Here is a 24697-nt window from a genome sequence, read left to right on the forward strand (position 1 = left end):
ACACAAACCCAATTTACTATGTTACACCCTTGGCTTCCGACGAGGTGGACGAGGCGTGAGGCTGACGGTGGCGCTGGTAGTCCGCAAGGAACCGGATTTGGACGCGCTCTCCCTCGTCGCTAGGTAAGAGACCCAGGTAAGGAACATATAAGTGGTTGTTCTGATTTTGGATATTAGCCAATTTCCCCCTCCAATCTGTTACTGATTTATATGCCCTTCTAGGGATCAGCAGATCCCACACCTATTACATGATTTGTCCTTCTAGAATAGAATCCGCTTTCTATCTTCTGAACCGGCACTGCCTTCTTCAATATCGGCCACCGGTCGGTCCACCTCTTCAATAATCGTCCTTCACTTCAGTTGTGAGTTGTGACATACTATTTATATTCGGATCTGATCTATTACAAGTATACATGCATATTATAGGGTGTGCGTCTGTATACCCATGTTCTTTACAAGGTTCGTCCCTAGGTGATATGAGTAGTAAGTCTAAACTTGCTTCTTACCAAGAGTTAGGTTGTATGTGTGTATGTATTTTTTAGTACAATAGTATTCAAGCTGATATCCAAGTAGGGATGTTTCATCACTGATATCCTGTTTGAAAAATCAAGCTGAAGCATTTTCTACACACATGAATACAAACGGTCAACACAACTTTTTCCTTTTTTTTAGAAACCAAATATAGCTTATAGTTTCATGTTCAAGGGCATGGTGAAGCATCCAAATGGAACTGTTAACTGCACTTCCCTTTTCAAAAGCATAGCCAGATATTGATTTAGGAAGTGTGTCAAGAATAAATGCACTCAACAATCAGGCAATTCACATATTGGGGCAAGGCAACAAAACAAAATATGCATACCAATTTCAAATATGACAAAAATAAATGGATCAACTTCAAGTAAGTGAAGCAAGGTATCTTAGTTTACATGATTAACACACTTCCAATTTAAGAGAACACACTAAATGGGCATGTAAATAAATCACCCTTATATAAGAGAACACACTTCCAATTTAAGAGAACACACTGCCAATCCCTTAAACCACTCACTTCATGCCACTGCTCCTTAGTAGGTGTTCATCAACCTTTTTTTCAAAAGCATATTTCAGTCAATACATTGTATAATACAGGATGGTAGAACAAGACTGAGATACAATGGCATTAATATGTGCATAGCAAACTAATCCTTGAAAGTTAAAACAACCAAGAATTCAAGTGTGATTTAGCCATTGGGGTAGTGTCCAACAGAGAAGAGTATTGATAATCAAACTATCATCTCATTTAGTAATACATTTAGATTATGCCAAGGAAGAACTAATGATATATAACAAGTGTACCAAATTGTTATGTGTTCCTTCAACAGGATAAGAGAAAAACAATTTCACAATTATCAAAATAATACTATCATAGCAAAGGAAGGTACTGCTCATGTTGTGGTACCATTGACTGAATACAGAAGGAAAGAAAAGGACCTAAAGATGTGAAGCAACTGTTGCAACTCAGAATCACTAGGAAAGAGAGCCTGTCGTCAGGCCATTTCAGCTACATAAAAAACATTTTTATGAACAACACAATGGGCTAGGATAAAAGGTTTCAACAGTACAAAAACATTTGAATACATCGCCTCTTAAATCAAGAGGAGCAAGGCAATATTTTAACCGCAAAAGAGAATTACATGGAGAATGTTAGAATCGTAGAGCTAGATGCACAAAGTCGCAACAGTCTGAACTTTGATGAACAACCACATGGACTAAATTCCTTTGCCTACCTAGAAATCTAGAATGCATCACTGTATTATTGAATCCCAATTCCTAAAACCGATGCAGTCACATTTTCAAAGCAATGAATATCATATGCAATTATTAGCTCTTTTATTGGTTCTGTGGGCTTCAGAATAAACATGCCATTTGATTTATCCTTAAATAGAGCTAAACTGAATTGGAAATAAATATTTTCACCTCGTTTGAACTTAATTAATCTCTACTACTCTATATGACGGTAGAGTGGGCGTCCACAATTTTTTGGTGAAGCACGCCCCCGCCTCCGTCTCTCGCAGTTTCCACTCACTACCGCGATCCCCGCCCATCTATCCCACGCCCGCGCCGTCGCGTCCGCCATCTCCTCCTCCTGCCGCGCCGTCAATGGAAGCCAGAACTCCAAACCCGCAGTCCTCGGAAGGTAGCAACCTCATCTCCTCCCGCGCCCGCGTCATCAATGGAAGGAAACCAAATCTCCTCGCCCGCAGTCCTCGGAAGGTCCGCCCATTCACCTCCTTCCACGCCGTCAATGGAAGCCAGATCTCCAAACCCGCAGTCCTCGCAACGTCAATGGAAGGTCTGCCACCTCCTCTCGCGTCTCCCTTTCTCTGTGATCATCCCCTGCTCCTGCGCTGTACATGGAAGGCAATCCGGCGCCCAAATCGAGCGGAATCACTACTCGCGGACGGGATTGCGGCCTCGATCCGCACTCTCGCGTTGAACATGGAAGGCAAGCCGGTGGTGCCCAAATCGGATCCGCGCTGAACATGGATTGCGCCCAAATCGGATCCGCGCCTATAAAATGTCAAGCAGGCACGCCACAACAACCCAAGATCATTCCCGGCGCTCTCCATACATCTACTGCTGCCAGGTACATCTAGCTGTTTGTGCAGATATTTACTTCGATCAGTGCTATATTCAGAGCGATTCACCTTCCTGCCCTTGCTCTCGGGCGTGTAAATCTTCAGGAGAAGCGCGTCAGGGCAGTACTAGCTCACGCTTTCCGGTTTTAGCCATGCCAAAAAATCAAGCTCGACGCAATACGCTTGACTGACCAATGCAGACGATCGATCGTTCGTGCCGTCGTTGTCTACTCGTTACCCCTGCTTGTTTCTTTGTTACCAGAGGGATCCAGGAGACTGTTCTTTTATGTTGCATTTGCATGTATATACAGCGCGTTCCCGTTGCTAAGTTTTTTTTATTATTGGTATACTCAGATCAGCACGGATAAAATATCACAGACTTAAATTACATCCTATAGACTTATATTCAGAGCAGCAGATGCTTTTTCCTAATTTTTAGTGGAAGTGTTTTTTGTATGTTGTGGTTGTGCATTAGGTTCAGGTGCTTGTGGTCGAGCTGTGTGATCCTGTGCTTGAACTGTAGAGGGTTAATCAATTTAGTGGAAGTGGATATTGAATATGTTTAGTTGATCCGGAAGTAATAGATTTTTTGTAGGATGTTCTGGACCTGCACAAACACTATCCCACTTGTTGTAAGTCCCACGACTATTCTCAGTCCACTCGCCATAGTCCATTCTGTTGGCAGTATGAAAATGTTTCGGTATCCAGGAACCTCGAAAATGTGCAGCATAAGGAAACGAGAGTAGTAGAAACCTTACTCACCCTACAACCCAGAATGCATATCCATCAATGTGGTAGGTCTGGACAGTTGAGTCATTGTTCTGAAATACAATTTCCAAAAAGTTCTTGTATGTGGAGTTAATGACATATGTTCTGATCACTAGCGGTCCATCAATTGGCATTGTAGGGAAGTCGAGTGTGTAGACATCCTTCTTGTCGTACAGATCTGCCAACCTCAGAGGAGTGTCGGGTGGGGAATAAGAGATACCACTCATTGTAGTCTGTTTCTTCCCATTGATAATAACAGGTGGTTCATTCCTCATCTTGTAAACTTGGCTCACATTGATAGATCCATAGTGAAATGATCCTTGAGGATTCGGACGAGCAGCACCAGTGCTCACGTTCATCCTGTGAGACAAGAAGGTGCTATGTGAGGCCAAGGCATAGAGACACACATGATTTAGGGTGCACATAAAAATTTGGTTAGACAATGCTACATGTCTGTACTCCATGTTGCCTGCAAATACTGCATGTACTCCCATGTGCTTGTGGTCGATCTGTGTGAGCCCCGGCCCTATGATTTTGAGGGCCCCAGGCGAACTGATCGTGGTGGGCCCTCTAGACTATAAAAAATTCTATGTTATGAAGTGGAGCATATTAATATTTCGTAAATAAATGATGATGTGTAGTGAAATTAGTTTTTTTAAAAATCTAAGAAGCTAGATAATATACATTGGTACAAATTAGCACTTCACAGGTTGAAATATAAGAACGACGATCGCTGAATAACCTAAATTCTGATTGCTCGACCATGCGTGTCCGGAGGCTAGCGTAGTGGTGCCCAGCTCCGTGGAATCCTGGAGGGTTGGATCGGCGAGATGGCGAACGACGATCACGTGGAGGGTGTGGTCTCATAGACGCTCGGGGACGTGAGCGTGACGACTAGGCAGTGGGGCAACGCGTGCCACATTGTCCGTGTGCACGGGGCGTCAGTGTGCCCAGCCCTACCGCCCTGTTGGCTACCTATACTATTCTACTACTAGCATATAACCCGTGCTAACGCTACGTTCTTGTGAAGAGGATGAGAGAGGTGGACGATGACAGTGGTGGCGCGAGGGGAGGGATTGATGGCGGTGGGGACGCGAGGAGGGGAGGGCTTGAAAGGGAATTAGGCTTACACCTAGTTCCTATATAATTTTGGTGGTTGAATTGCCCAACACAAATCTTTGGACTAACTAGTTTGCTCTAGTGCACAAGGTATACAGGTGTAAAAAGGTTCACACTCAGCCAATAAAAAGACCAAGTTTTGGATTCAACAAAGGAGCAAAGTGGGAACCGAAGGCCCTCTGGTCTGGGAACACCGGACTGTCCGGTGTACACCGGACAGTGTCCGGTGCACCACCGGACATGTCCGGTGCACCAGAGGACTCCAACTCAAACTCGCCACCTTCGGGAATTTCCAGAGGTGACTCCGCTATAATTCACCGGACTGTCCGGTGTACACCGGACAGTGTCCGGTGCGCCAAGGGAGGTCGGCCTCAGGAACTCGCCAGCTTCGGGAAACTCCAACGGCAAGTCCGCTATAATTCACCGGACTGTCCGGTGTGCACCGGACTGTCCGGTGCGACTCCGGAGCAACGGCTACCTGCGGCGCCAACGGCTCTCTGCCGCGCATTTAATGCGCGCTCTGCGCGCGCAGATGGCAGGCGCGCCCACTCCGGCACACCGGACAAGGAACAGTAGATGTCCGGTGTGCACCGGACACCCAGGCTGGCCCACATGACAGAAGCTCCAACGGCTAGAATCCAACGGCAGTGATGACGTGGCAGGGGGCACCGGACTGTCCGGTGTGCACCGGACTGTCCGGTGCGCCATCGAGCAGACAGCCTTTCCAACGACCACTTTTTGTGGTTGGGGCTATAAATACCCCAACCACCCCACCATTCATTGCATCCAAGTTTTCCACTTCCCAACTACTACAAGAGCTCTAGCATTCAATTCTAGACACACCAAAGAAATCAAATCCTCTCCAAACTCCACACAACGCCATAGTGATTAGAGAGAGTGATTTGCTTGTGTTCTTTCGAGCTCTTGCGCTTGGATTGCTTTCTTCTTTCTTGATCCTTTCTTTGCAATCAAACTCGCTTGTAATCTGAGGCAAGAGACACCAAACTTGTGGTGGTCCTTGTGGGAACTTTGTGTTCCAAGTGATTGAGAAGAGAAAGCTCACTCGATCCGTGGATCGTTTGAGAGAGGGAAGGGTTGAAAGAGACCCGGCCTTTGTGGCCTCCTCAACGGGGAGTAGGTTTGCAAGAACCGAACCTCGGTAAAACAAATCTCCGTGTCTCACTTGCTTATTCGCTTGGGATTTGTTTTGCGCCCTCTCTCGCGGACTCGTTTCTTTATTACTAACGCTAACCCCGGCTTGTAGTTGTGTTTATATTTGTAAATTTCAGTTTCGCCCTATTCACCCCCCTCTAGGCGACTTTCAATTGGTATCAGAGCCTGGTGCTTCATTAGAGCCTAATCGCTCGAAGTGATGTCGAGAGATCACGCCAAGAAGGAGATGGAGACCGGCGAAAAGCCCACTACAAGCCAAGGGAGCACTTCATCGGAAGAGTCCCGCACCAAGAGGAGGGAGAAGAAGAAGATCTCCTCCAACAAAGGGAAGGAGAAGAAATCTTCTTCTCACCACAAAGAGAAGAAGGAAAAATCTTCTTCCCACAAGCCGCATCGGAGTAGGGACAAGCAAAAGAGGATGAGGAAGGTGGTCTACTACGAGACCGACACTTCATCAACATCGACCTCCGGCTCCGACGCGCCCTCCGTAACTTCTAAACGCCAAGAGCGTAAGAAGTTTAGTAAGATCCCTCTACACTACCCTCGCATTTCTAAACATGCACCTTTACTTTCCGTCCCATTAGGCAAACCACCAACATTTGATGGTGAAGATTATGCTAGGTGGAGTGATTTAATGCGATTTCATCTAACCTCACTCCACAAAAGTATATGGGATGTTGTTGAGTTTGGTGCACAGGTACCGTTGGTAGGGGATAAGGATTATGATGAGGATGAGGTGGCCCAAATCGAGCACTTCAACTCTCAAGCAACAACAATACTCCTCGCCTCTCTAAGTAGAGAGGAGTATAACAAAGTTCAAGGGTTGAAGAGCGCCAAAGAAGTTTGGGATGTGCTCAAAACCGCGCACGAAGGAGACGAGCTCACAAAAATCACCAAGCGGGAAACGATCGAGGGGGAGCTCGGTCGGTTTCGCCTTCGCAAAGGGGAGGAGCCACAACACATGTACAACCGGCTCAAGACCTTGGTGAACCAAGTGCGCAACCTCGGGAGCATAAAATGGGACGACCACGAAATGGTTAAGGTTATTCTAAGATCTCTTATTTTCCTTAACCCTACTCAAGTTCAATTAATTCGTGGTAATCCAAGATATACTAAGATGACCCCCGAGGAAGTAATCGGGCATTTTGTAAGTTTTGAGTGCATGATCGAAGGCTCGAGGAAGATCAACGAGCTTGATGATCCCTCCACATCCGAAGCTCAACCCGTCGCATTCAAGGCGACGGAGGAAAAGAAGGAGGAGTCTACACCAAATAGACAACCAATAGACGCCTCCAAGCTCGACAATGAGGAAATGGCGCTCGTCATCAAGAGCTTCCGCCAAATCCTCAAGCAAAGAAGGGGGAAAGACTACAAGTCCCGCTCCAAAAAGGTTTGCTACAAGTGTGGTAAGTCCGGTCATTTTATTGCTAAATGTCCTATATCAAGTGACTGTGACCGAGGCGACGACAAGAAGGGGAGAAGAAAGGAGAAGAAGAGATACTACAAGAAGAAGGGCGGCGATGCCCATGTTTGTCGGGAGTGGGATTCCGACGAGAGCTCAAGCGACTCCTCCGACGACGAGGACGCCGCCAACATCGCCGTCACCAAAGGACTTCTCTTCCCCAACGTCGGCCACAAGTGTCTCATGGCAAAGGACGGCAAACGGAAGAAGGTTAAATCCAACTCCTCCACTAAATATGAGTCTTCTAGTGATGATAATGCTAGTGATGAGGAGGATAACTTGCGTACTCTTTTTGCCAATCTTAACATGGAACAAAAGGAAAAATTAAATGAATTAATTAGTGCTATTCATGAAAAGGATGACCTTTTGGATTCCCAAGAGGATTGTCTAATTAAAGAAAACAAGAAACATGTTAAGGTTAAAAAGGCTTATGCTCTAGAAGTAGAAAAATGTGAAAAATTATCTAGTGAGCTAAGCACTTGCCGAGAGACAATTGACAACCTTAGAAATGAAAATGCTAATTTATTAGCTAAGGTTGATTCTCATGTTTGTATTGTTTCAACTTCCAATCCTAGAGATGATAATGTTGATTTGCTTGCTAGGATTGATGAGTTGAATGCTTCCATTGCTAGCCTTAGAATTGAAAATGAAAAATTGCTTGCTAAGGCTAAAGATTTTGATGTTTGCAATGCTACTATTTCTGACCTTAGAACTAAGAATGACATGTTATATGCTAAGGTTGTAGAATTAAAATCTTGCAAACCCTCTACATCTATTGTTGAGCATGTGTCTATTTGTACTAGATGTAGAGATATTGATGTTAATGCTATTCATGATCATATGGCTTTAATTAAACAACAAAATGATCATATAGCAAAACTAGATGCTAAAATTGCCGAGCACAACTTAGAAGATGAGAAATTTAAATTTGCTCGTAGCATGCTTTATAATGGGAGACGCCCGGGCATCAAGGATGGCATTGGATTCCAAAGGGGAGACAATGTCAAACTTAATGCCCCTCCTAAAAGATTGTCTAATTTTGTAAAGGGCAAGGCTCCCATGCCTCAGGATAACGAGGGTTATATTTTGTACCCTGCCGGATATCCTGAGAGCAAAATTAGAAGAATTCATTCTAGGAAGTCTCACTCTGGCCCTAATCATGCATTTATGTATAAGGGTGAGACATCTAGCTCTAGGCAACCAACCCGTGCCAAGTTGCCTAAGAAAACTCCTAATGCATCAAATGATCATAACATTTCATTTAAAACTTTTGATGCATCTTATGTTTTGACTAACAAATCCGGCAAAATAGTTGCCAAATATGTTGGGGGCAAGCACAAGGGCTCCAAGACTTGTGTTTGGGTACCCAAAGTTCTTGTTTCTAATGCCAAAGGACCCAAAACCATTTGGGTACCTAAAGTCAAGAACTAAACTTGTGTTGTAGGTTTATGCATCCGGGGGCTCAAGTTGGATACTCGACAGCGGATGCACAAACCACATGACAGGGGAGAAAAGGATGTTCTCCTCATATGAGAAAAACCAAGATCCCCAACGAGCTATCACATTCGGGGATGGAAATCAAGGTTTGGTCAAAGGATTGGGTAAAATTGCTATATCTCCTGACCATTCCATTTCCAATGTTTTTCTTGTTGATTCTTTAGATTACAATTTGCTTTCCGTATCTCAATTATGTCAAATGGGCTACAACTGTCTATTCACTGATATAGGTGTCACTGTCTTTAGAAGAAGTGATGATTCAATAGCATTTAAGGGAGTGTTAGAGGGTCAGCTATACTTGGTAGATTTTGATAGAGCTGAACTCGACACTTGCTTAATTGCTAAGACTAACATGGGTTGGCTCTGGCACCGCCGACTAGCCCATGTTGGGATGAAGAATCTTCATAAGCTTCTAAAGGGAGAACACATTTTAGGATTAACAAATGTTCATTTTGAGAAAGACAGGATCTGTAGCGCATGCCAGGCAGGAAAGCAAGTTGGAGCTCATCATCCACACAAGAACATAATGACGACCGACAGGCCACTGGAGCTCCTACACATGGATCTATTCGGCCCGATCTCTTACATAAGCATCGGCGGGAGTAAGTACTGTCTAGTTGTTGTGGATGATTATTCTCGCTTCACTTGGGTATTCTTTTTACAGGAAAAATCTCAAACCCAAGAGACCTTAAAGGGATTCTTGAGACGGGCTCAAAATGAGTTCGGCTTAAGGATCAAGAAAATAAGAAGCGACAACGGGACGGAGTTCAAGAACTCTCAAATTGAAGGCTTCCTTGAGGAGGAGGGCATCAAGCATGAGTTCTCTTCTCCCTACACGCCACAACAAAATGGTGTAGTGGAGAGGAAGAATAGAACTCTATTGGACATGGCAAGGACCATGCTTGATGAGTACAAGACTTCGGATCGGTTTTGGGCCGAGGCGGTCAACACCGCTTGCTACGCCATCAACCGGTTGTATCTACACCGAATCCTCAAGAAGACATCATATGAACTCCTAACCGGTAAAAAGCCCAACATTTCATATTTTAGAGTCTTTGGTAGCAAATGCTTTATTCTTGTTAAAAGAGGTAGAAAATCTAAATTTGCTCCTAAGACTGTAGAAGGCTTTTTACTTGGTTATGACTCAAACACAAGGGCATATAGGGTCTTTAACAAGTCCACTGGACTAGTTGAAGTCTCATGTGACGTTGTGTTTGATGAAACTAACGGCTCTCAAGTAGAGCAAGTTGATCTTGATGAGATAGGTGAAGAAGAGGCTCCATGCATCGCGTTAAGGAACATGTCCATTGGGGATGTGTGTCCTAAGGAATCCGAAGAGCCTCCAAATGCACAAGATCAACCATCCTCCTCCATGCAAGCATCTCCACCAACTCAAAATGAGGAAGAGGCTCAAGTTGATGAAGAAGAAGATCAATCAAATGAGCCACCTCAAGACAACGGCATAGATCAAGGGGGAGATGCAAATGAGGAAGACAAGGAGGAAGAGGAACAAAGGCCGCCACACCCAAGAGTCCACCAAGCAATTCAACGAGATCACCCCGTCGACACCATCCTCGGCGACATTCATAAGGGGGTAACTACTCGATCTCGTGTTGCACATTTTTGTGAACATTACTCGTTTGTTTCCTCTATTGAGCCACACAGGGTAGAGGAAGCACTCCAAGATTCGGATTGGGTGGTGGCGATGCAAGAGGAGCTCAACAACTTCACTAGGAATGAGGTATGGCATTTAGTTCCACGTCCTAACCAAAATGTTGTAGGAACCAAATGGGTCTTCCGCAACAAGCAAGATGAGCATGGTGTGGTGACAAGGAACAAAGCTCGACTTGTGGCCAAGGGATACTCCCAAGTCGAAGGTTTGGATTTCGGTGAAACCTATGCACCCGTAGCTAGGCTTGAGTCAATTCGCATATTATTAGCCTATGCTACTTACCATGGCTTTAAGCTTTATCAAATGGACGTGAAAAGTGCCTTCCTCAATGGACCAATCAAAGAAGAGGTCTATGTTGAGCAACCTCCCGGCTTTGAAGACAGTGAGTATCCTAATCATGTCTATAAGCTCTCTAAGGCGCTTTATGGGCTTAAGCAAGCCCCAAGAGCATGGTATGAATGCCTTAGAGATTTTCTTATTGCAAATGGATTCAAAGTCGGAAAAGCCGATCCTACACTCTTTACTAAAACCCTTGAAAATGACTTGTTTGTATGCCAAATTTATGTTGATGATATCATATTTGGGTCTACTAACGAGTCTACATGTGAAGAGTTTAGTAGGATTATGACACAGAAATTCGAGATGTCTATGATGGGGGAGTTGAAGTATTTCCTAGGATTCCAAGTCAAGCAACTCCAAGAGGGCACCTTCATTAGCCAAACGAAGTACACTCAAGATATTCTAAGCAAGTTTGGGATGAAGGATGCCAAACCCATCAAGACACCCATGGGAACTAATGGGCATCTCGACCTCGACACGGGAGGTAAGTCCGTGGATCAAAAGGTATACCGGTCAATGATAGGTTCATTACTTTATCTTTGTGCATCTCGACCGGATATTATGCTTTCCGTATGCATGTGTGCAAGATTCCAAGCCGACCCTAAGGAAGCTCACCTTACGGCCGTAAAACGAATCTTGAGATATTTGGCTTATACTCCTAAGTTTGGGCTTTGGTATCCTAGGGGATCCACATTTGATTTAATTGGTTATTCGGATGCCGATTGGGCGGGGTGCAAAATCAATAGAAAGAGCACATCGGGGACTTGCCAGTTCTTGGGAAGATCCTTGGTGTCTTGGGCTTCAAAGAAGCAAAATTCGGTCGCTCTTTCTACCGCCGAAGCTGAGTATATTGCCGCAGGCCACTGTTGCGCGCAATTACTTTGGATGAGGCAAACCCTGCGGGACTACGGTTACAAATTAACCAAAGTCCCTTTGCTATGTGACAATGAGAGTGCAATCAAAATGGCCGACAATCCCGTCGAGCATAGCCGCACTAAGCACATAGCCATTCGGTATCATTTTCTTAGGGATCACCAACAAAAAGGGGATATCGAGATTTCTTACATTAATACTAAAGATCAATTAGCCGATATCTTTACCAAGCCTCTTGATGAACAATCTTTTAACAAACTTAGGCATGAGCTAAATATTCTTGATTCTAGGAATTTCTTTTGTTAACCTGCACTCATAGCTCATCTATATACCTTTGATCATATCTCTTTTATATGCTATGACTAATGTGCTTTCAAGTCTATCTCAAACCAAGTCATAGGTATATTGAAAGGGAATTGGAGTCTTCGGCGAAGACAAAGGCTTCCACTCCGTAACTCATACCTCGCCGACGCTCCAAGCAACTCTCTATTCTTTGGGGAGAAATGAGCATCAAACAAAAGGACCGGACTTCATCCTTGGGGGAGAAATAAGTCCAAGGCAAAAGAACCGGACTTCATCTTTGGTATAATCTTAACTCATTTATTTATGACCAAAGGGGAAGGTCACACTTCGAGGGCTCTAATGATTCCGTTTTTGGCGATTCATGCCAAAAAGGGGGAGAAATGAGCCCAAAGCAAAAGGACCGCACCACCACCTATTTCCAATTTCAAAAACTCAGTGTTAATTATTTTTCAATTGGTATCCTATTGTGTTCAATAGGGGGAGAAAGTAGTATTTCAAAATGATACATCAAAACCCTCTTGAATACTAAGAGGAAGATCTCATTTAGGGGGAGTTTTGTTTAGTCAAAGGAAAAGCATTTGAAACAAGAGAAGAAAATTTCAAATCTTGAAAATGCTTTGCAAAATTCTTTTTCACTACCCTTGACTATTTGCAAAAGAACTTTGAAAAAGGATTTACAAAAGATTTTGCAAAAACAAAACATGTGGTGCAAGCGTGGTCCAAAATGTTATAAGTAAGAAACAATTCGTGCATATCTAGTAAGTATTTATATTGGCTCAATTCCAAGCAACCTTTACACTTACATTATGCAAACTAGTTCAATTATGCACTTCTATATTTGCTTTGGTTTGTGTTGGCATCAATCACCAAAAAGGGGGAGATTGAAAGGGAATTAGGCTTACACCTAGTTCCTATATAATTTTGGTGGTTGAATTGCCCAACACAAATCTTTGGACTAACTAGTTTGCTCTAGTGCACAAGGTATACAGGTGTAAAAAGGTTCACACTCAGCCAATAAAAAGACCAAGTTTTGGATTCAACAAAGGAGCAAAGTGGGAACCGAAGGCCCTCTGGTCTGGGAACACCGGACTGTCCGGTGTACACCGGACAGTGTCCGGTGCACCACCGGACATGTCCGGTGCACCAGAGGACTCCAACTCAAACTCGCCACCTTCGGGAATTTCCAGAGGCGACTCCGCTATAAATCACCGGACTGTCCGGTGTACACCGGACAGTGTCCGGTGCGCCAAGGGAGGTCGGCCTCAGGAACTCGCCAGCTTCAGGAAACTCCAACGGCTAGTCCGCTATAATTCACCGGACTGTCCGGTGTGCACCGGACTGTCCGGTGCGACTCTGGAGCAACGGCTACCTGCGGCGCCAACGGCTCTCTGCCGCGCATTTAATGCGCGCTCTGCGCGCGCAGATGGCAGGCGCGCCCACTCCGGCACACCGGACAAGGAACAGTAGATGTCCGGTGTGCACCGGACACCCAGGCTGACCCACAAGACAGAAGCTCCAACGGCTAGAATCCAACGGCAGTGATGACGTGGCAGGGGGCACCGGACTGTCCGGTGTGCACCGGACTGTCCGGTGCGCCATCGAGCAGACAGCCTTTCCAACGGCCACTTTTTGTGGTTGGGGCTATAAATACCCCAACCACCCCACCATTCATTGCATCCAAGTTTTCCACTTCCCAACTACTACAAGAGCTCTAGCATTCAATTCTAGACACACCAAAGAAATCAAATCCTCTCCAAACTCCACACAACGCCATAGTGATTAGAGAGAGTGATTTGCTTGTGTTCTTTCGAGCTCTTGCGCTTGGATTGCTTTCTTCTTTCTTGATCCTTTCTTTGCAATCAAACTCGCTTGTAATCTGAGGCAAGAGACACCAAACTTGTGGTGGTCCTTGTGGGAACTTTGTGTTCCAAGTGATTGAGAAGAGAAAGCTCACTCGATCCGTGGATCGTCTGAGAGAGGGAAGGGTTGAAAGAGACCCGGCCTTTGTGGCCTCCTCAACGGGGAGTAGGTTTGCAAGAACCGAACCTCGGTAAAACAAATCTCCGTGTCTCACTTGCTTATTCGCTTGGGATTTGTTTTGCGCCCTCTCTCGCGGACTCGTTTCTTTATTACTAACGCTAACCCTGGCTTGTAGTTGTGTTTATATTTGTAAATTTCAGTTTCGCCCTATTCACCCCCCTCTAGGCGACTTTCAGGGCTAAAGGATGATCAAATAATATTGTTTGTTAGATTTGAGTGAGCAAAATATATGATGTTATTCAATGATCTGAACCGTTAATTTTGATGTTATGTTAAATATGATTGCAATTTGTTTGATGGATTTAGTAAATATTATAGGTGTGTGAGTTATTTGGTTAGATGTGTTTTGTAAAGTATAAAATGGTGTATTATATGGTGTTATAGATACTAAATATTGGGCCCCTAAGAATTTTGGGCCCCGGGCCGTCGCATCCCTCGCATAGGCTCAGGGCCGGCCCTGGTGTGATCTTGTGCTTGAACTGTAGAGGGTTAATTAATTTAGTGGAAGTGGATATCGAATATGTTTTCATTAAGTACAGTGTTGTGTGGATGTTTTATTAGATTAATTCTATCAAGTACAGTGCTGCGTGGAGCAAGTTAATTTTTTAACATGCCTCAACATAGATGACGTCCCATTACTACTGAAGCAAAAAAAATTGCAAGGCTAAACACTCGGGTTAATTGCTATGTTTGGATAATCAGTTTTTTTTTGTTTAAGTTTCATTTAGTCTATATGTTTGATTTTTTCCCCTTGCCTACAGACCAGCCTAGGTATTTATCACTGGTGAAAAAAAGAATATCAGTGTTGATGGTAAAAAAGTTATGGATGCTTAAAAGTCTTGCTCATTTCTTGCAAGGTCGGATTCTTTGGTGGTGGTTTTTTGACAACAGAAGTGATAGTAAAAAAAGATGATTTTCCCCTGGCCTACAGACCAGCCTAGGTATTCATCACTGGTATCCACTCCTTGCGGTATGCTTTAATTTTATTCTTGCTACTGCTATAATTGATCTTTCTTAATTTCTTTTTCTTTTTGCTTTTTCTACAAATTAGGAAGGCACCTGAGAAAAAGGGGTGGTACAATTAATAAAGCGTCTTGTTGATTACTCTACGAAGGTAAAACATTTTTTACATGTAAAGGTCACTTTACTGTATTTTCCTTCTTGAGCTTTTGTTGACCCTAAACAACTCCTGATAGGAATCACAAATACTCGATGATAAATACAAGTTAAGGATTATTTTTGGGCTCCAAGCTGCAGCTACCCTCCCCATCCCCATTCTGATTCCAAGAAAAGCACTGGTGCCACGAGGAGGAAGGGCATTGCCAACTGGCTCGCTAAGAAGCTAGCTAAGCAGCACAGGGTGGAACTTGCCAAGGTTATTAGCACCGGGACATACGATCGAATTATGCTGACAGGTATTGAGGCGGATGTTGGAATCCAGCCAAAGTCTAAGTCCGCTCCTGGTGGTGTTCATGGGTATTACAGTCTTGTAGAAGATAAGTATGATATACAATGTGGCTCAAGATTTTAGGTTTTAGAATTAGTTTTCGAGCTGTTCATACCACTATTTTGTTGGCAAAATGAAGCCTTCAATGAAATAGATGGTTGCTCACTTCTATTGTTACTGCTCTCGCAAATCCAATTTCTACTTGTGTGAATGACTAAGCGATGATGCTATCGCATATGGTGTGGCATGAGCCTACAATTTCAGTAGTTATGAAAATTGATCAGTCAATGATGATGAATCATACAAGCCTTTTTTATTTCAGCACGTTCTTTGATAGGGGACAGATTTGCATGAGTTGATGGTGCCTAGCAACAATGATAGCCTGTCATCGACTTGGAGAGCCAGATTTCCCTCAACAACGTATGTGCCGTCGCAACGCACGGGCACCTACCTAGTTTCATATTAATTTAACACTAGAAAAGAGTAATACTCACAGTTTCATATATCACATCAATTCAACATCAAATTAACACAGTTCATCACATATTAGTTAATCTAATATAATTGTAGGCTTTGTTTTGCTAACAAATGCTCAGCTAGTTAGCTCGTGATAAAATTGAAACGAGTCGAGTCAAACTGCCCACGAGCTACGAGTATTTTGCTCTGCCCTGCTGTTCTGTTCATGTAACCAAAGGAATATCCTGCATGATATGGGGATCAAGGATCATCAGTGATGCTCTTTGTAAGAAATTATTAAATTTAGACTCTTCATAAAAGAAAAATGTGTTTTGTTACAGTAGACTTTAGAAAGTAATAATTTTTCCATTTTATCTACTGTCCTCGCAACCTGTTGAGTTCAGCCATGTCGGTGCAACTTGCGCGTGTAATTGGTACCCTTATACAAGCGGGTAACCTATCCAGAAGACCAGAACTTTCAAAAAAAATTGCTACCATAGTATCAACTAGGGTGTTCTGGTGTGTTGTAGATTCATTTTATTTGAGAGCCTTCCATCATCAGATAGAAACAAATTTGCTCGCTTTCGCTATAACCTTGGTTGGTTCGATTCCCTTAACCAAGTTATTGCTTATGAGTTGCCAAGTGGAAGGAGGCATAGAACAGTGGAGGTGTTTGTTTGAGGTTATAATCTGTCCTGATTATACAATCCAACAAATTCTAAATTAATACTTAGTTCAAATTAACATTTAGTTTAAAATTTATTAGATTATATATATAATCTAGAAAGATTATAATCTTAAACAAACACCCCTTAAACAAACGGTCTCAATGCTCATAATGCCTTATAAAATGAACTTGTGAGGCACAATTACCTCTCCATAAACAATAGCAAGGGTTATATGAGCTAATTGGTTCGGTTGATCCGAACTACGTCTAGGCCATTTGAATTCTGTTAATTGCTTTAGATGCTCCAAGCAACCTTTGACTTTTACTACAAGATAGTCTCGGCAAGTGGTCTAGACCATTCAAATTTTGGCATGCATGCCGACTTGTTTTAAACTCTAGGACATAGTGGTGCTATTTTGAGGTGAGTGTGTGGTTTTAAGAGGGTGTTTGATTCGAGAAACTGCCTCAGCCTAAATGAGATGGTGCATCCAATGAAATTCGATGAAATATTATTTATATTTGCTTACACTAAATACAATACATTCTATCTTACAAACTAAACAAAAGTGTAAGGAGTGGTAACTGGTAAGACAATGGATTTACCATATTTCTCAAATCAAACACTCCAAAGTGTAAAAATTTCAGCACAATTTGACGCTTAAACCATAGGAGTGCGATCCCTTTGACTCCCTGGGCATGGCCCGCAGCCCCGCACACCACACGAGTTTACACAATTCAGGGAAAAAAACTATTGCTCAGTCAAAACTCAGCATCAAAATTAGCACCGCTTGTCTAACAAATCTTCAGAGCAGACGTGCACGCCGACGAATCCACAGAGACAGTACAGTTGCTTTAGTTTACTACCCCGTATGGCCGTATCTTCCTCCACATGCAGCATTTGACGATGGCGTCCCACGTTCTCCTGCACTGTTCACTCCCACAGTCCCACATGCGCACCTAGCTCGCTCGTCGTCGTCGTCGCCGCCGATGCGTGCAGTACATGCTGCACCGGCCTGCTTATATATATCGCATCGTCTCCGAAGCTACTAACCCATTGCGCTCTGCAAGTTTAACCGGACATGGCATCCATGTCGCATTTAATTGCTAAGCCAGCTCCAGCTGCCACCTTTCCTCTATCCCTTCCGAGAACGAGCTCCGGCTTCAGGCCTCGCCGCGTTACCGTCCAGCGCGTATCGTGCGCATCTCCCAGAGGCGAACGCTACGAGCTAGACGCCCGAAAGCACGACCGCCGCGACGTCCTCCTCGGCCTCGGAGCGCTCGGTGCCAGTGCCACCGCTACCCTGGCGTCCGCGCGCCGCGCCGGCGCCGACCCCGTCGCCACGCCCGACATCTCTTCCTGCGGCCAAGCGAACCTTCCGGTGAGCGCCAACGTGCTGACGTGCTGCCCGCCGCCCTCGAGCGCGCTGCCCGTGGACTTCATCCTCCCCGACGCCACGTCCTTGCCGCTCCGGACGCGCCCCGCCGCGCACTCGGTCACCACGGACTACGTCGCCAAGTTCAACGCCGGGATCGCTGCGATGAAGGCGCTCCCGGCGGACGACCCGCGCAGCTTCGCGGCGCAGGCGAGCGTGCACTGCGCCTACTGCGACGGGTCGTACAGCCCCGAGGGGTTCCCCGGTGTGGAGCTCCAGGTGCACAACTCGTGGCTCTTTTTCCCCTTCCACCGCTGCTACCTATACTTCTTCGAGCGCATCCTGGGCAGCCTGATCGGCGACCCCGGCTTCGCCGTACCGTTCTGGAACTGGGACGCGCCGGACGGGATGCGCATGCCGGCCATGTACGCGGACCGGTCATCCCAGCTGTTCGATCCGCGGCGTGACAGCCGGCACGCGCCGCCGAAGCTCATCAATCTCGACTACAACGCCAACGTTAGGGAGCCGAGGTTCACTTACAAACAACAGGTTGATCACAACCTCAGGGTCATGTACCGTCAGGTAATTAACAGCGTGTGTTTACATGCTATGAAGTATGAACTGCCGAAACCAAGTACATGGTCTTGGAATCTTGCCAAAACTGATCATAACTTTGGACGTGCATGGCAAAAACGATGTTCGATGATCAGATGGTATCGCTGAGCCCGACGCCGTCGCTCTTCTTCGGCAGCGCGTACCGCGCCGGCGACGACCCGAACCAAGGGCCAGGGCCGGTGGAGAGCATCCCGCATGGCCCGGTGCACATCTGGTGCGGCGACCCGAACCAGCCGGACGGCGAGGACATGGGCAACTTCTACTCGGCCGGGTTCGACCCGCTCTTCTACGCGCACCACGCCAACATCGACCGCATGTGGTCCGTCTGGAAGGGGCTCGACGTCCGGCGCCACACGGACCTCACCGACCCGGACTGGCTAGACGCCTCCTTCCTCTTGTACGACGAGACCCCCAAGCTGGTGCGCATCCGCGTGCGCGACGTGCTCGACACCGACAGGCTGCGGTACCGGTACCAGGACGTACCCCTGCACTGGACGGCCGCCAGGCCAACCGTGACCGCCGGGACGCGGAGAGCGGACTCGTTCCTCGCGCCCGCGGCGCAGGCCGCTCCCGCCGCCGCTAGGAAGGCGGGCGAGTTCCCCATCACGCTGGACGAGGCGACGATCGTGACGGTGAAGAGGCCGGTCGCGGGGAAGAGGAGCAAGGCGGAGAAGGACTCCAAGGAGGAGGTTCTCGTCATCGACGGCATCGAGGTGGACAGGGACGTGGCCGCCAAGTTCGACGTGTTCGTGAACACCGAGGACCACGGCGCGGTGGGATCGGGCGGGCGGGAGCTCGCGGGGAGCTTCGTGAACGTGCCGCACCGGCACGGGCACGGGCACGGGCACGCCAAGAAGGGGAGAGGGATCAAGACCAAGCTGCGGCTCGCGTTGAACGAGCAGCTCGAGGACCTCGAGGCCGAAGGCGACGAGAGCGTGGTGGTGACCCTCGTGCCGCGGCAAGGCAAGGGTAGGGTGAAGATCGGAGGCGTCAAGATTGAGCTGATGCATTGAAGAATTCGTTGACCATGCAAAAATAAAGCAGTTTATTTCCGCGAGAGATCGCAATAAATGGATTGGCAGCAGACGTTGCTTGTGAGTTTGCATCGCGTGTTGCATCTGTTCTAGGCGTTACTAGAATTTTGTTCCTTGGTTTACACGGGACTGTCCAAGTGCATGCTGTGGTTCGAATAGATTACTACTGTCGCTTCACACCTACTCCGACTCCGAGTGCCAGGCTGCCAGCAAGATCATTGTGCCTTCTGTTAAGACTTTGATGTTATAATTATGTGAACCAAACAACATCATATATACTTCAATCGGCAGAATCGAAGAAGATCATTGTTAATGGATCACCGTTACAAACGAATGGTGGTGGCGATGGCCTTCAATCTCACTGCCTAGCTCATGTATATGATCGATGGTGTGGTTGGGTTACTAATCTCTGTTAACCCTTAGTATGTTATGGAGTCTTCTTTCTTATAGCTAGCGTGAGCGAGGAGGGATCAAGCCCAAGTAATTTAGTCTTGCGTGTCCGATCGTCATGCGTGAGTGAGATGATGTGTCAATGGCCCTTAATTAGAACTCAGGCATTAGACTTAAGGAGATCGAGATCAGCTCTAACAGCAAAAACTACAACATCACAAATACCCGCTTATCTCTCACCTGAGTAATCTGTGTCATACAGTTAGCTCAACTTCATGCTGCATTGCTGCTAAAAATCAGCATCGGTCAATAACTCCTTGAATGATGTTACATCCTGCCTACGTGGTGTACCTTTTACGAAAGGAAGATTGAAGAGAGCAGACAGACAGCTCTGCAAATCCTCCCTTTGCCATGTTTCCCGTTAATTAGCTCCCCCTCTACGGTCATCTATGCTTCATGTCGTCGTCTGCCCTGACCATTTCGGCCCTAGGAGGACTGCTATCATTGTCTGTCCCGCTATGCGTGCTCTTGTGTTCAGCTTCCGTGCCTCCGGGAGGGTAGTATTGCGGGTCGGCGAGGAAGGAGAGCGCCGCGACGACGTCGCTGATCCCCGGCCGGCTGGCAGCGTCCTCCTGCAGGCACATGGACGCGACGGCGAGCGCCTGGTACAGCGCCTTCACTGGGTACCTGTTGCCCAGCAACGGGTCGGCCAGCTTCACGAACCTCCTCTTGTCTCTCAGCAGAGGCGACGCCTGCATGCAGGAAAATCGTATGCTTAATTCTCGTTCTCGATCGATCGGTGACCGCAAATGAGACGAGAGGAGAGAAACTCACCCAGTTAAGTAGGACCTGCTCCTCGGACGGCCTGGCCATGTCGATGGCGCGGCGGCCGGTGATGAGCTCGAGCAGCACGACGCCGAAGCTGTAGATGTCCGACATCTTGGTGAGCTTGCCGGTCATGGCGTACTCGGGGGCGCAGTAGCCGTAGGTGCCCATGACTCTGGTGCTGACGTGGCTCTGGTCGCCCATGGGGCCCAGCTTGGCGAGGCCGAAGTCGGAGAGCTTGGCGTTGAAGTCCGCGTCCAGGAGGATGTTGGAGGCCTTGAGGTCGCGGTAGATCACCGGCGGGTTTGCCACCTCGTGCAGGTACTGGATGCCCTTCGCCGCGCCCACCGCGATCCGCATCCGCGTGTGCCACGGCAGGGGCTTCCAGCTCGGGGGCAAGTCCAGGAGATGGTCCTCCAGCGAGCCCCTGGGCATGTACTCGTAGACCAGGATCCGCTGGTTGGAGTCGGTGCTGTAGCCCAGCAGCTTGACGAGGTTCGGGTGGTGCAGGAGGCTGAGCATCAGCACCTCGACGAGGAACTCGCCGTTGCCCTGGAGCCCGTCCCTGTTCAGCTGCTTCACGGCGATAACCTCTCCGGTGTCCTCGAGGAGCCCTTTGTACACCCGTCCAAAGCCGCCTTCTCCGAGCAGGTTCTGCGAACTGAACCCGTCCGTTGCGGCGCTCAGCTGACTGAACGTCAGCGCCCTGCTGGGCATGTTTTGGTTGCTAACCCCTAGGCTCTCCTCTGCATGCGATGCATTGCATTATTAATTAGCCTCTGCATGCATGCGATGCATTTAATTTGAGTGGCTGGATAATCGGATCTATATACCTGACTTGGCCGAAATATCGTTGACGAGGTCCACCAGCCCGCCGATCTCCTTCCTGGCCTTCATCTTCTTTCTCCAGAACCTCCTCTTCCTCCACCTTTTCTTGTTGCTATCCGGCGCGAAAGCTGGCGCCGACGTCGATGTCTCTTCCTTGCCGCGCACACCACCAAGCTGGGCGGAGGCGGACGGCGAACAACAGCACACGCCCGCGCTGCGGAGAAAATTCTTGCCGTTGCTGTATCTCTTTGCGGCCGATGCGAACATGCCCATCGCGGGACCGACACGAGAGTGGACGGGGCACCCTCGGGTCGTTCCGCGCGAGGAGGGTGGCCAGATTTCTGGGCGATACTTCTACGTTAACGATGGTGTGGGGTCTGTGGACGGGAACCGTGTTCCTTTTTCTGGACGTGAATTCCAGATTTAGCAAAGTGCTGAGTGTTCTTACGCTGTCAGTTACGCTGAAAACTGTCGTCTAAATATTGCACAATGTTGACGGTTTTTTTCGTGCGGTGTAGAGGATCCTTGCTGTTTATATTATACAAAAAATTATAAATATATACGTATACTAATATATTGAAAACAAAAAATATAATTGTATTTGAATAAATATACTACATCCGTTTTTGAATATTTATCATCTGTTTGTTTATTTTTTAAATAAACACGATAAAAAAAAGAACGAATATCTACCTGTATGATATATAAAAACCGTATTGATATTTGGACAACTAACTAGTAGAGACTAAACAGAACTCACCATAGTACCTTCTCCCCGGCCGCATGAATCGGCTCAGATCCCCAACCTGAAATATTATTGGAACATACAACATAGGATACATGGACATGTACTTGTTCCAAGTAGACTAATTATCTATTTACTCCCTCTGCCACATTAGTTTGGTGTGTTTGGGTTTGTTAATCACTATCAATTTTGATCGGTTACATCACATGTTTTATAAGATTTTACAGTATAAAAATAAAATTACTAGATTCATTATGACTTAACTATCATAATATGTATTTTTTAGTTTCAAATAATTTAATTATATAAATGTTGTTGGTCAAAGTTTAAATAGTTTGATTTAGGGCAAACCTAGAAAGATAAACTTATGTGGATGAAGGGAGTAAGTATCTATATTACTCTATTAAGATTCTAGCGTCTGCATCCACACCCTGATTCGCACTCGCGCCCCCGCCCGTGTTAGCCGTGTCCGCACCCCCACCCTTACGCACACACTCTCGCCCAAGCACCCCCGCGAATCTCACGACTAGAGTTGATGTGTCTCCTACTCTCTCTCTCTCTCTCTCTCTCTCTCTCTCTCTCTCTCTCTCTCTCCCGCCGTGCTCCTCCGCCCCCTCTCCTACCCTCTCCCTTGCAACATCCTCCGACGGCCGCCGTGCCTCCTGCCCCGCGCCTCACCAGCGACGCCCGGCATGCTGCCCTCCCTACCAAGAGTGTAAAGTCAGCATCCACATACCTATCTCCGATACCCACCTTCACCTCCGACGCCCACCCGCCTCGCTCGCCTTCATCTCCGCACCGCTCGGAGCACCCCCGTGAAAACATCCCGCTCGTGATGCGACCGCATTTGTCGCCGCCCACGCTCCTCTCCCCTCTGTTGCCTCCATCGGATCTAGGAGCAGGACCGCCGCCACCTCCACCAGATCTGGGAGCAGGACCGTTGCCGCCTCCACCAGATCTGGGAGCAGGACCGTCGTTGCCTCCACCGGATCTCGGAGAAACATCGTCGCCACCTCCATGGCTAATGCCTTAACTCACTACCTCTCCTTCGCCCCCTCGCCTCTTTCGCCTCCACCGGATCTAGGAGCAGGGCATCGCATGGAAACCCTCTGGCAGATGACACGGAAGGCAGGGAGGAAGGGGAGGACTGCGATAGGCTCAGATCTAACACTAGAGGCTACTCGTGTCCATGATGCTCAAGTGGCCCTCGCTCGTCCACCTCACCATCACTGTCGTCACTGTCACGCTCTTCACTCTCCCTGTCAAGAAGGTTTGGGTTTCTCCCCTCTGCATCGACACTAAACCCGGGTGGGAGACGTAGTCATGGCTCGCTCGAGGCCAATCTCGGGCGGGAGACGCAGTCACGCCTCACTAGAGGCCAACCTCGAGCGGGAGACGTAGTCACGCCTTGCCCGAGGCCAACCCCGGGCGAGACACGCAGTCACGACTCGTTCGAGGCCAACCCCTGGCGGGAGACGCAATCACGCCTCGCTCGAGGCCAACCTTGATAGGGAGACGCAATCACGCCTCACCCGAGGCCAACCTCGGGCATCAGACACAGTCATGCCTTGCTCGAGGCCAACCCTCAGGGGGAGATGCAGTCACGGCTCGCCCGAGGCCAACACTAGGCGGGAGACGCAGTCACGGCTCGCTCGAGGCCAACCGCGGGAGAGAGACGCACTCACCGCTTGCTCGAGGCCAACTGCGGGCGGGAGATGCACTCACCCCTCGCCCGTGGTCAACCCCGGGGGCAGACGTAGTCATGGCTCGCTTGAGGCCAATCTCAAGCGAGAGACGCAATCACGCCTCACTGGAGGCCAACCTCGGGTGGGAGACGCAGTCACGCCTTGCCCGAGGCCAACCCCGGGCGAGACACGCAGTCACGACTCATTCGAGGCCATCCCCAGGCGGGAAACATAGTCACCACTTGCCCGAGGCCAACCTCGGGAGGTAACTGTTACAACCTACATGGCTCGCCTGAGGCCAACCTTGAGAGGTAACTGTTACAACATACACGGCTCGCTCGAGGCCAACCTTGGGTGGGAGACGAAGTCATGACTCGCCCGAGGCCAACCTCAGGCGAGAGACGCAGTCACCACACGTCTGAGGCCAACCCTAGGCGGGAGATGCAATCATGGCTCGCCCGAGGCCAACCCTAGGTGGGAGACGCACTCACGACTCGCTCGAGGCAAGCCGCGGGCAGGAGACGCATTCACGGCTCACCCGAGGCCAACCCCCAGCGAGAGACACAGTCATGGCTCGTCTAAGGCCAAGCCTAGGTGGGAGACGCAGTCATGTCTCACCCGTGGTGAACCGCGGGTGAATACGCAGTCACCCTTCGTCTGTGGCCAACCCTGGGCAGTAGACACAGTCACTCCTCGCCTAAGGCCAATCTCGGGTGGGAGATGTAGTCATGCGTCGCTGGAGGCCAACCTCGGGCAGAAGACACAGTC

General features: G+C 47.7%; 2 protein-coding genes across 2 annotated transcripts; one reads left to right on the forward strand and one right to left on the reverse strand.

Annotated features, from left to right (window-relative positions):
* The first annotated feature begins 17459 nt into the window (after positions 1 to 17459).
* On the forward strand, positions 17460 to 19746 carry LOC103651121 (polyphenol oxidase, chloroplastic). The gene is made up of 2 exons (XM_008676720.4): positions 17460 to 18389; positions 18518 to 19746. The coding sequence occupies exons 1-2, from the start codon at positions 17514 to 17516 to the stop codon at positions 19433 to 19435; spliced, it is 1794 nt and encodes a 597-aa protein (XP_008674942.1). The 5' UTR covers positions 17460 to 17513; the 3' UTR covers positions 19436 to 19746.
* A 316-nt stretch (positions 19747 to 20062) lies between these two features.
* LOC100273713 (putative protein kinase superfamily protein) lies at positions 20063 to 21809 on the reverse strand. Its single transcript, NM_001148124.2, has 3 exons — positions 21505 to 21809; positions 20681 to 21417; positions 20063 to 20598 (listed from the first exon to the last, which is right to left on the reverse strand). Exons 1-3 carry the CDS (start codon positions 21770 to 21772, stop codon positions 20290 to 20292), a joined length of 1314 nt encoding a protein of 437 aa, NP_001141596.2. The 5' UTR covers positions 21773 to 21809; the 3' UTR covers positions 20063 to 20289.
* Positions 21810 to 24697: the final 2888 nt, after the last annotated feature.

The sequence above is a fragment of the Zea mays genome, chromosome 3 (genome assembly GCF_902167145.1).
Source record: "Zea mays cultivar B73 chromosome 3, Zm-B73-REFERENCE-NAM-5.0, whole genome shotgun sequence".
Taxonomy (NCBI): Eukaryota; Viridiplantae; Streptophyta; class Magnoliopsida; order Poales; family Poaceae; genus Zea; species Zea mays.